The sequence below is a fragment of the Scylla paramamosain genome, chromosome 3 (assembly GCF_035594125.1).
Source record: "Scylla paramamosain isolate STU-SP2022 chromosome 3, ASM3559412v1, whole genome shotgun sequence".
In the NCBI taxonomy this organism is placed as follows: Eukaryota; Metazoa; Arthropoda; class Malacostraca; order Decapoda; family Portunidae; genus Scylla; species Scylla paramamosain.
In genome coordinates this window covers 6832501-6845000 of record NC_087153.1, presented here as the reverse complement: position 1 = coordinate 6845000, position 12500 = coordinate 6832501, and the positions used below count along the sequence as shown (strand labels likewise).

The 12500-nt window shown below is 40.5% G+C and overlaps 1 protein-coding gene across 4 annotated transcripts in view; it reads right to left on the bottom strand.

Annotated features, from left to right (window-relative positions):
* The window catches only part of LOC135089709 (uncharacterized), a 219527-nt gene that overhangs the window by 28032 nt on the left and 178995 nt on the right, over positions 1 to 12500 (bottom strand). For all 4 annotated transcript variants that reach the window (XM_063985679.1, XM_063985695.1, XM_063985687.1 and 1 more), the window contains one exon: positions 6420 to 6475. In XM_063985679.1, the coding sequence (XP_063841749.1) occupies positions 6420 to 6475 (56 nt within the window). The remainder of the gene's footprint in view (positions 1 to 6419; positions 6476 to 12500) is intronic.

The window sequence follows — 12500 nt, the reverse complement described above, 5'->3', positions numbered from 1 at the left end:
AGAGAAGGAAGACAAGGATTGACTGAGTAAAAGGACTAGTCTTGAGTTACGAAGTGGAAAAGGAAATAAAAAAGGGGTAGTTGTGAAAAGAGAGACAAGTAAGGGCACAAAGAATGACTAATAGAAGGATGCGATGATGGTGGTACTGAGATAAGAACTGATGTGCACTTGGTGACCTGTGAAGAAGAGCTACGGAAAAAAAAAGACAACAAAAAACAAGAATGAAGCTAATAAGTTAAGGTGAACGGACTGAGACGGAAAAGGAAGAGAACCAAGTGAAGAAAGGAGGAAGGAAGAAGGAGGGAAGAAGTGCCAGTGAAGGATTGATAACTGAGAGGAGGAAACAAGGGGACTGAGATAGAGGACTCCCTGGACAAGGGAGAGAAGAGGGGCCCTGAATGATGACATGTAATTATGCTGTACCCACGAGGATAATTTGCACAGGACATGACTGATTACGGGGAAGGAACGCGGCGAGGAAAGAGGAAGAAGAGGGGAAGAGAAAAATTGAGCATACATGATGAGACCACGAGAACCCCTTGTTAGGCCCTCCGCGTGACTGGATTACACACACACACACACACACACACACACACACACACACACACACACACACACACACACACACACACACACACACACACACACACACACACACACACACACACACACACACACACACACAATGCTATGCTATGCCTAATCCGTGCTAGTTTCTGCCATTTGTATACTGTATTCCAAGTAATTCCGCATTGCAGTGTTTTTATTATCCGGAGCACTGCAGCAGCCTTCCTTCCGCCCCACGAGCTTCATATCCACCACTCATCACTCCCTCATGTTCACTGGGACACTTACAGCTCCCTCCATCCCTTCCCACCAATATATTTTCACCGTAGTTAATGTGGAAGGACACAACAGCAACCATGCACTCGGATGAGGAAGGTGTGAGCAAAATTAAGAGTGGCGCGCTCGCACAAGCTTGTGTGTGTGTGTGTGTGTGTGTGTGTGTGTGTGTGTGTGTGTGTGTGTGTGTGTGTGTGTGTGTGTGTGTGTGTGTGTGTGTGTGTGTGTGTGTGTGTGCCCCTTTGAGTATAAATGTAGCCAATTATTCCCTTCTATTTCCCTTAATGACACACTCACACACACACACACACCACACACACACACACACACACACACACACACACACACACACACACACAACTGGCAACAAAGATGCAGTGTTCGTCATTAACATCCTCACACTTTTATCATTGTTCGCATCATCATCACCCTTGTTCTCCCCAAACCTTATTGTTATCAGGCAGCAGCCCGTGTCAACAAAAGCTCTCATTTTGAAACCATTAGGATACACTCTGATCATCCTACACCACCACCAATACCAGCACCACTACTACACAGGATAAGGGGCGTGTGAAAGTGTGCCACCACATTGAGCTACGGTGCGGCTCCTTAGACTTCCGCAGAGTTAAGGTGACAAGGTCGGACTCGCTCGAGTACATTCAGTCACTCATAATCCAAATCACCATAAAGCTGGAGGGGTATGAGCGCTTGATGCCACACTGAGGTCTGCCTCGTACACTGCAGCTATGGCCCGGCCTCTCGTCCTGCTCTCTCGGAAACCATTCCAAGTAGTCATTCCAGGAGTAGCTTTCTTTATGGCCTGGGTATAAAAAGAAGCTGCCGAGAGGAAATCACGAGTGTCGTGAAGGGAAAACCCTGACAGATCACCGACGTATACTGGTATTAAGCTGCCTCAAGTATTAACGTCTATACACAAGGATCGGGTGTTGTATGGAAACGAACACACACACACACACACACACACACACACACACACACACACACACACACACACACAAACATCCTAAAATGTACCATATCCCTAAGGAGTGCACAGTAGCGAGTGGCGAGGCAAAAGTCAGTTTACCTTTACAGTTTCATCTTCTCCTTCCCATATTTTTTTTTTTTTTTTTATCTTCCCTTCCTCCACCTATCATCCTCACACAACCCCAGCGACGACAGGTCCATCTCACTTCTCTTCCACACTCTCTGACACGCCCTTGTAAACCCAGTGATGCTGCCCACAGCCCGTCCGCCAGGTAAAGCATTTCGAAGACACTGCAGAGGTTACTCAAGAAAAGGTGATATGGATGGAAAGAAGTTCTCTCTCTCTCTCTCTCTCTCTCTCTCCTCTCTCTCTCATCTCTCTCTCTCTCTCTCTCTCCTCTCTCTCTCTCTCTCTCTCTCTCTCTCTCTCTCTCTCTCTCTCTCTTCACTCAATACTAAATAGTAATGATAAAAGTCTGTCGCATATACGAAATGTTTTATCCATGTCCATTCAAAATATAGTCTCGTTAAAGTACGGACGTCATTTTTTTAAACAATGACACGAGTACTGTTTTGTGTCGTGGTGGTATCTCCACCCTATACTCGTGGTAGTGCAAGTTCCTTACCAACCTGCCCCTCTTTCCTCCTCGCCCCACCACTCACAAGGAATGCAGGGTTGCTGGCCCCTCCGCTTACGCAGGATTACACACTCATACAGAAGAGCGGGACTGAAGAGGAAAACAGGGTCACAACTCATCAACGTCACGTCCCGTTTTATTTTCTGTTCAGCAGACAAGGGTCGCAGCATTAAAGGAGACAAGCCCTAATATACTCGTCGTCTCCGCTCTGCCGAGAGCTTGAACGCGCCTCTCTTCACACACACACGCACACAAATAACTGCACTATTCACGCCAAAAAAAAAAAATCTAGAAGAAAGGCGTGTGCTGCCAGGGTTAATGAACAACACGTACATGATTCGAAAAAAAATAATCAAGTGCTGCTCGGACCTTACGGAATATTACATGAATGGAAAATAGTTCGCGTACCTCCCCGAGTGGACGCCTGTCGGGGTACCACACTGGTCATGCTGTACCACGGTCTTGCTGCCCTCGGTAACAATACAAAAGCTGACATCATGATCATCGTTCATCAGCATGCATGTATAACTAATATGAGCTGAATATATTAATTAGTAAACTTGCCAGGGGCAAAAAGTCATAATTCACCAGAGATGATAACTGTGTATTTATTGACATAATAAGAACACAAAGAGACAAGAAACAGTAAGTACCCAAAGACACGCTCAGGGGGAGAGAACAGAGCATTGTGAGCACAGCGAAAACACACTTCACACGAGCTTATTTTCCTGGGCTGTAGAATGACAAGAATGCCACGTCTTCACCAGGGTATTTTTTATTTATTTATTTATTAATATTTTTTTAATCATCTTGCCTGCAGCAGTGTACAAAACGTACAGAAAAGGCACTAGCTGCAATAACAGCACCCTGTCCCACAGATGAAGCACAATAGTTACACGAGGAAAAACCTTCCGTATAAAGAGCTCCATAGACTTTTTAGTATTCTGTAATGTACGGCGCCGGAAAGTAGCGGTGCCTGCGATGGGTGAAATCTCTTCCGTGAGGCATTGTGTGAACGGTCTAATATATACTAAAAAGCTGATGAGCTCAACACTGAAGGCTTCTCATCATAAAGATTTGTGAAGAAAAGAAAACAAGAATATGCAGGATCCAACAATGCTCGGCAGTCTTGTTTGAATTTTAAGACCAAATGAGAGAGAGAGAGAGAGAGAGAGAGAGAGAGAGAGAGAGAGAGAGAGAGAGAGAGAGAGAGAGAGAGAGAGAGATGAGAGAGAGAGAGAGAGAGAGAATGTAAAAGGCAGTTCTAAATAGAGAGGTGCATATGACGCCAAAAATAGTTCAAATTTTACCGAAGTCTTTAAATGCACAATAAGATGAGAAGGGAGTCAGAGAGAGAGAGAAAGGAAAAAATAAATATGAGCGAACAAGAAAACTTGATACGTTGAAACAGTTATGAGTCATGCAAAACCTCTAAACCTGAATTGGTTCTTCTTTTGAGATTTTTTTTAAGGGAAAAGCGAGATAATTAGCGGTCCCTTTTTTTTTTTTTCTTTTTAATCCGCTTTTCTCCTTGGTCTACCTTAATTGTACATAAAAAAAGGAACATTCTAACAAGCCTTAGAAGATTGTACGAGTTGTCCACCTATGTACTCAAGTTCCATAGTCATATGTATCTTGTTTGTGCTTTTATTAACGAGTATTTTTCCAAGCTGTCTATCACTATAGGCCACAGTTCCCAAATAAATACGAGCAAAGTAATAAAGGAAACACCGCAACTAATAGATAACATAACAAAAATAAGTAAGCAAGTAAGTAATTAGGAAGGAGGAAGGAAGGAAGGAAGCCAATAAGGAAGTAAGTAGACGGCCTCCTTGGAACAGAAACGCCAAGGGAGCCTCGTACCATAACGTGCAGTGGTGGGGCCGACATGCACGTGGCCGCTCTGCTGCTCCTCGTGGCTCGTAAAGTGAGGATTGTCCCTGCTGCATTTAGGGTATTATTGCAAATGTGGAAGGCTGGAATGCCACCTGAGGGAGGGCAGGAAGGCGGCTCACGTGACACAAGAGAGAGAGAGAGAGAGAGAGAGAGAGAGAGAGAGAGAGAGAGAGAGACGACGAGAGAGAGAGAGAGAGAGAGAGAGAGAGAGAGAGAGAGAGAGAGAGAGAGAGAGAGAGAGAGAATGTACAACTAGCAATTACAAGAGACAAAGCAGCAGGTATTAGAACAAAGACCGAGAAAAAAAAAGAAACACAAACAGACGCAGCAACAGAAGGCCAAACACACAGAGGGTACAACAATAAAGCAACACTGATATGCCAAGACATCACACGCGTGGGTACGTTTCCAGTTTCACATCATTAGTTGGAGTACTCGTTTTCTTCCCTCTCAATAAATAAGACAACTCAAAATCATAAACAACGACTTTCTGTTTCTGTTCTCTGCACCTTTAAAGCGTACTGTGATATTTCCCTGAGCCAGCTCCTGGGAGGCACCTGTGGAAGTATAGAATTTAGTGAAGGTAATTTTTGCCCTCCTTTAAGTTTCTTTCTGGTGAGAATATGACACTGTGTTCTTTCACTTCACAGCAATATATTTATATATATATATATATATATATATATATATATATATATATATATATATATATTATATATATATATACTATAATATATATATATATATATTTATAAATATATATATATATATATATATATATATATATATATATATATATATATATACTCGTAATATATATATATATATATATATATATATATATATATATATGTTTTATCCCAAATCTAGTTGATATACGGTATTGTTTACGGAGGTGGGGCGACACGTGCGACTGACTGATCGGCTGACTGACTAACAGACTGACTGATCTGCCTTATAATACCACATGAATCGTAGCTCCAGTGAACCTTCCATCCCCTGCACCGACTTATACCCCAGGACTCAGATAGACATCTTCTTTTTTTTTTTTTTTTATGTCCCGCTTACGGTAAGCAGAAAAAATAGTTATGATAAAAGGCACACTAAAGGAACCACTCCCTACATAGTTAAATCATAAAAGGATTATCCAAAATTTGAGAAGTGTCTTTACCCGTAAACCTCCCTCTTGAAACAGAGCAAGTCAAAGGCAGGAGGAAATACAGAAGCAAGAAGGAAGTCCCAAAGTTCACAATGCTGCGCCATTTTAAACTACTGTAATACCTGTCACCTTCCAACACAGGTGTGATCTGTTACACGCCTGTATTCCTAAACGTTTTATCCTCCCATTAGGACTGTTTTCAAAGTCACAGGGATAATTAGTCATATTCTCATGGATATTTCTTTTTAGTGATGCTGCAGAAAAATTATCAACAGAATCAAAATAGCACTTTGGAAACTCATAAACAGTTTCATTAGAGCCTGTTGAAAAGAGTCGAGATGAGGCGCCCAAATGTTTGAGAATACTGTCCATAATCGTGACACTCTCCCGATATCAATCGCAGCACTCTATACTGATTAGGTTAAGCCTGTTGTCATCTGGGTGGATTGGCTCATCACATCAGGAGCTCCATCACAGGACTGAGTGGTTTCACGTGGGGGGCGGGTAATTCCAAGAATGCGCGTGATGCTTCTACCTAACGGTCTGCTCTGTGGGCTGGAAACGAGGCACACCTCATTTGACGTAGCATCGATCACTGCCCACTTGACACTTTTTCCCCGTCACGTGGCCAAGATCTACATGGTAAGCAATGAAACACTTCCAGGAACGGTCTGGACTTTCTAAACACACTTCATCTCATCAGGATCTGGATGACAGCCTCCTCTGCTTGATTCCCAAATGAGAAGCAGCGAGTACTGCGTTCACCTCAGATTTTTATTAGCTATTATTTATCTCAATTCCTTTAGAAAACTTTAAAGATTTTCTTCTACTTTTCAAGGTAACTTGCTAGCAACTCACCATCATACTTAAAATGCTTAAGTAATTAACTGCCTTACCTTACTAATGAAAAAGTTGGTACTGATGAAGTAGTCAACAAACCCTCGAGGCGTGCCTGGAAGGTAAGAAAACTGGTGATGATTTTGCAGGTTCTCAGAGTCTCTCTCTCTCTCTCTCTCTCTCTCTCTCTCTCTCTCTCTCTCTCTCTCTCTCTCTCTCTCTCTCTCTCTCTCTCTCTCTCTCTCTCTCTCTCTCTCTCTCTCTCTCAATGCTAAACGTATAACCGGTTTCCTGACTCGTCTTTTCAGCGCCTGGTGGCCTCGCAACCATAACCAGTTTCTGTGCTGCAGTAACGGCGAGCCTCCTGCTGCCTCGGCGCGGCAGGTGAAGCCCCGATACTTCATTCCAGAACACGGCCGGCCGGGCTGGTATGGTCTGCGAATTTTCTTTATCTGCTGAATTTTTGGAACTTCAGCTGAATAAGCCACTCTCCAGAGAGACTCCGATGTCGTATTAAATGGACGTGCAACGAAGCCAGGCAAAGCAGCACGGAGGCGGGGAAGGACGTGGGAGCATCAGTAGTAGTGTGAACGTTGCTCTTAAGGAAACATTTGGGTCTGTTTCGTCTTGTTTAGGTGCCTTATGTCGATAAGCTTTCGCAAGCTATAGCGGCATTATTAGGTTTTTCAAGATTTTTTTTTTTTATGTTTCGAGTGTTTCACAAAGATTTTGCATCATTAATGTGAAAAAAAAAAAAAACACGCACATGAGAATGCGACTTAACTGAAAATACACCTGACAAGAGAAAACAGCGAAATGATGAAATGATGTGTTTGTGTTTCCGACATTTTTTTACATACGTGGGTTAGATTTGGTAGTCCATGCTATTCTACATATTGCAGTTTTGCTGACGTTATGATTCCTATGGGAAAAATATAATTCAATAATGACGTATAAGTGACTCACCCAAAATCTTCAAGATCACGTGGAAGACTCGTGAGTGTTACGTGTTTCTTCCTGGAGAGCTTAGTGTTTCTACGATCTACTCCATTTCCTCTGCCAATTTAAAATACAACTAATAGTAAGAGTTACATTGTAGTTTGTTCTCTTATTATTATTATTATTTTTTTTTTTTTCAATTTCAATATAAAGCGGAATAGTTACGAATTTTGAGGCTTTGTTTTTTTCAGCATACAGCACAGAGAAAAGATGAAAAACACACTTCAGAGCACACACACACACACACACACACACACACACACACACACTCTCTGAAAAGAAAATACGCATGGGGTGACCTGTTCATCCCGGGCCTAGCCTATTAGGTTGACCGGCGTCATCTGGCAATCACAGTATCAAATTGTAAGATACTTCCTCAGGGTTAATGTATAGTTAAGATGTAGTATGTATGTTAGTATATAGTTTAATTTGTAACGTAGGTTTTCAGCTGTAGGCTACAAGATTAATGAACCGAATATTATTATTATCATTATCACTACACACACACACACAAACACACACACACACACACACACACACACACACACACACACACACGAAATACCACAGAAAGGTATTAAGAGGAAAAGACAATATTTTTTGAGTGGAGCGAACCTAGACAGTGCGAATAAAAGTCCGTATGTGTGTGTGTGTGTGTGTGTGTTGGTCTGGTCCCTTGCTGTATAATATTATGATAAAAAAAAAACTTGGTCTTACATACCAGGAAAACACACACACACACACACACACACACACACACACACACACACACACACACACACACACACAAACACACACACACACAGTTATACAAAGTTTCTGAAAAAAAAAGAAAGCTAGAATCTACATTGTTTTCGAACAGTCAAAACTAATGTCAGAATCTCACTATTTTATTTCCCCTTTTATTTACAACACTCTTCACTTCTGTTCCTTCTATCCCTCGCTTATTTCCACCCTTTTCCAGTATTCCTCCTCCTCCTCCTCCTCCTCCTCCTCCTCCTCCTCCTCCACCTCTTCCTCCCGCTTCTCCTCCTGCTCCTGCTCCATCCTCCAGTCTCTTCCTCCCACTAGCTCTTGGTATCTGCTAAATAACTGCGGGAAATGAAGTTGGTGCGAGGTCACGAGAAATAGGAGAGCCTTGGTAATGGCTGTGTAGAATATAGCAGGGAAAATACTGTGACTCATGGGGGCAGCTTGGGAAAGTGTTGGGCAGTGATGCTGGTAGGCAATGTTTTACGACGGTGAGGAAGGGAGCAAGGGGCGCTGTAGAGAAGAGGCGACAACACCACTGCAAGGAATGAGAGATTTTTACCTGGCCGCTGGTGTACATGGTGTGCCAAATGTGTGGGCCGCTGTTGGTGTCGAAAGCGGACATCGAATAATTGTTTAGGTCTCGTCGTGTGACATGAAGGGAAGGCAAACAGACTTGCTCTACCAAACGCAAATTCTTGTAGGAGCAGAAAGCCATTAATCCTTTACCTTTCTTGTGCCTTATGTGTACATTCTTGTAAGAGCAGAATATGAACACTCTCATCCTCCTCCTCTTGTGGATATTTGAACGAAAGACCATAAATTGATTACGCCTTACTGAACATTTAATCAAAATGGAATATAACAAAGTGAAAAAATATCAATATTAATAATCTAGTGTACAAATCTTTTTATTTATAAGCAAGTGTGCGTTCTTCAGCTTCGAAGTTTAATAGTTATTTATTTATTTATTTTATTTCTTTTTTATTTCTTTATTTTTTATCACCTGCACTGGTTACGTTCCTTATGTCCAACTATCATCTTTAACGTCTTTTGAAGTCCTGCTTATCAGTTGCACCATAAATATGCACCAGCTAATCTGACTGCTTTCTCGTCAAATATCATAAAGACCAGTGAACCACGATGTTTAATTCCTTTTAAGGAAATACGAAAACTAATGTTCTTCAATAAAATATTAGTTAATGTTGTAGAATTGACAATATTTTCAAATTGAAACAAAATTACATAAGAAAAGACTCAAAATCAATACACACACACACACACACACACACACACACACACACACACACACACACACACACACACACACACACAAATGTCACAATCTTTTCGCACAGCACATTCGCGGAAGGAAAAAGGCTGCAGTTACCAAGTTCAAAGGAACAGTAAACGTGAAAAAAGAGAGGAAAGCTGGCAAGAGAAGTAGTATTGGAGGACGAGGAGGAGGAGAGAGAGAGAGAGAGAGAGAGAGAGAGAGAGAGAGAGAGAGAGAGAGAGAGAGAGAGAGAGAGAGAGAGAGAGAGAGAGAGAGAGCTCCAGAATGTAGGTAAATAAAGGACGAGAACTGAGGTGAAGATAGCGAGTTACAAAAACAAAAGTAAAAAATAAATAAAAAAGGATGATGGAACCCGGCATTTCACTTTTTTTTTTCTCTTTCTCTCTCTTATGCTGCAATAATTTCTACAAGCCCTCTAATTTGGAGTTGTTCACTGTAAACCTTCCCGTCATCATTCGGGAAACGTCCTGTTCTGCTGTCCAGCGTTAACCACAGTGCTCCAAAGTTTCGTTAACTATACATCTAAGAGGTTCATTGTAGCAAAATTTCGCCAAGTTTCAGGTAGTAGCGAGTTTGCAAGTTTCAGAGGTTTGAATCCTGGTCACGGCCGGGATTTTTCTGAGTTGACTGCCCGTTTCTAGGATTGCGAAGTGTTAGAATATGTACCGGTCAGCTGTAAATGGAGACGTTAAAGTGCAGGAGAAAATAACTGGCCATCCTTCTCCATATGCCGAGATCCAGGAAGGATGACGCTACCAGCCCTCCTTCAAGGCTCACGATTTAGTACAGCACCCTGTGTCATCAAGGTTTGTTCATAATTCTTTACGCAAATTTTACCATTCCCACGATATGTTAATAGTGTTTGTGTCGCCAGGAAGAATTTCAACTTTTTTAAAATTCCGAACAGTTGTTACACACACACACACACACTTTGACAAGGTCCCCATAAACGTTTATTGATCAATTCAAAATCTCACGGTATACAAGACGGCGTGCTTAGAAGGATAGAAAATTGGCTAAACAACCGTAACAAAGAGTAGTAATAAACAGAAATGCATCCAAGCGGAACTAACATAACCAGCGGAGTGGAATGACATATATGAAGATCTTGCCGATAAAATATCGAACTTTGCTGATGACACTACCATATCATAGTCCATAACGAATAAATAAAAATAAATGTAGAACAATTCAAATAAATTCTCAGGGCAGCGCGCCTGTGGAACTACTTCACGGAGGCCACGCCTGATGTGAACTCGACTGTCTACACACCAGGCAAAACTGCCCGCTAATGTCTGGAGGGGCGCGCTCCCTGCACCGCTTGTGTAGTGAAGTGTAGTGCTGTGAAGGCTTTTAGAATAGTTGTTACTGTGACAACAAGAAACTGTAAGTTTGAACTTTTGTAATGATACACACTTTGTAAATATGTTGTTTAAATAAAAAAAAAAAAAAAAAATTTAAGTTGCAAGAAAGGGGCAAATTTCACATATGAATTTTACTACTGATAAATGTAAAATAGTTCACATTACATATTGAAACGAGAAAGATAAGTATATGAGGAATAGAACACAACTTAAAAGCGTAGATGGCGAAATCGATTTAGGGATAACAATATCGAGCAGTTTAAAACCTAGCCAACAATGTTCAGAAGTAAAGAGAGCGAACAAAATAATTGGCTTTATCGATAGATAATTTGAATATAAATCTAAAGATACAATCCTCACTTTGTATAACTTCTTGATCCGTCCTCTCTTGGAATACTGCATCAAGCATGGTGCCACCTACTACCGGACATCGATAAATTTGAACGAATTCAGCGTAGTAACAAAAGTTATACCGAACTCAAGAAACAAATCATACGAAGAACGACTTAGAGAATTACATTTATTTCCTTTAAAAGAAGACTTAATACAAGAGTTTAAAAATCATCAAAGGCATTGATAATATGAACTCCAGAAAATATTTCACGATAGACTTTTCAAATTTCACGCGAGGAAACGGTTGCAAAATTGTTGGCAGTTCTCTTAATTTTCACGAATCAAAGAATTTCTTGTTTAATCGAGTCGTCAACTATGGAATGGGTTTCCTCGAGACGTGATAGAGTGCAACCCCGTAGAGACTTTTAAGCTCCAGCTAGATAAATATTTTGCCACAAATCTGCGGTTGTCATTTTGTTAGAGAGTAATTTCCTTGTCCTAGGTAATGGGGGCTTCACATTTCATCTATTTTCATTCTTTCCTGTAAAATTTCCTGCTGGTTTTTTACTTCTTCAGCACCACAAGGTATTTCTGATCTGTTTCCTGTACTGTTTATGTCGGAGGTAGTAGATGGTGGGGAGAGATTGGGGAGACAGCCTTCTGAGGCATTGTAGCCTGTGTATCTAACAAAGCAACATACACATTGAAAAAGGAACATGTCTTTACCTTCTTCTTGGTCTTGCTCTTGTTCTTCTTCTACTATCACTACGATTATAACAAGAACAACAACAACAATAATAATAATAATAATAATAATAATAATAATAATAATAATAATAATAATAATAATAATAATAATAATAATATTACTATTATTATTATTATTATTATTATTATTATTATTATTATTATTATTATTATACTAACAACAACAATAACAATAGCAAAAACAATAACAACTACAATAAAAATACCAACAGCACCACCACCACCACCACCAGCACCACCACCACTAACAACAACAACAACAACAACAACAACAACAACAACAACAACAACAACAACAACAACAACAACAACAACAACAACAACAACAACAACAACAACAACAACAACAACAACAACAACAACAACAGCAGCAGCAGCAGCAGCAGCAGCAGCAGCAATAATAATAATAATAATAATAATAATAATAATAATAATAATAATAATAATAATAATAATAACAATAACAATAATAATAATAATAATAATAATAATAATAATAATAATAATAATAATAATAATAATAATAATAATAATAATAATAATAACAGAGAGAGAGAGAGAGAGAGAGAGAGAGAGAGAGAGAGAGAGAGAGAGAGAGAGAGAGAGAGAGAGAGAGAGAGGTGGGGGGG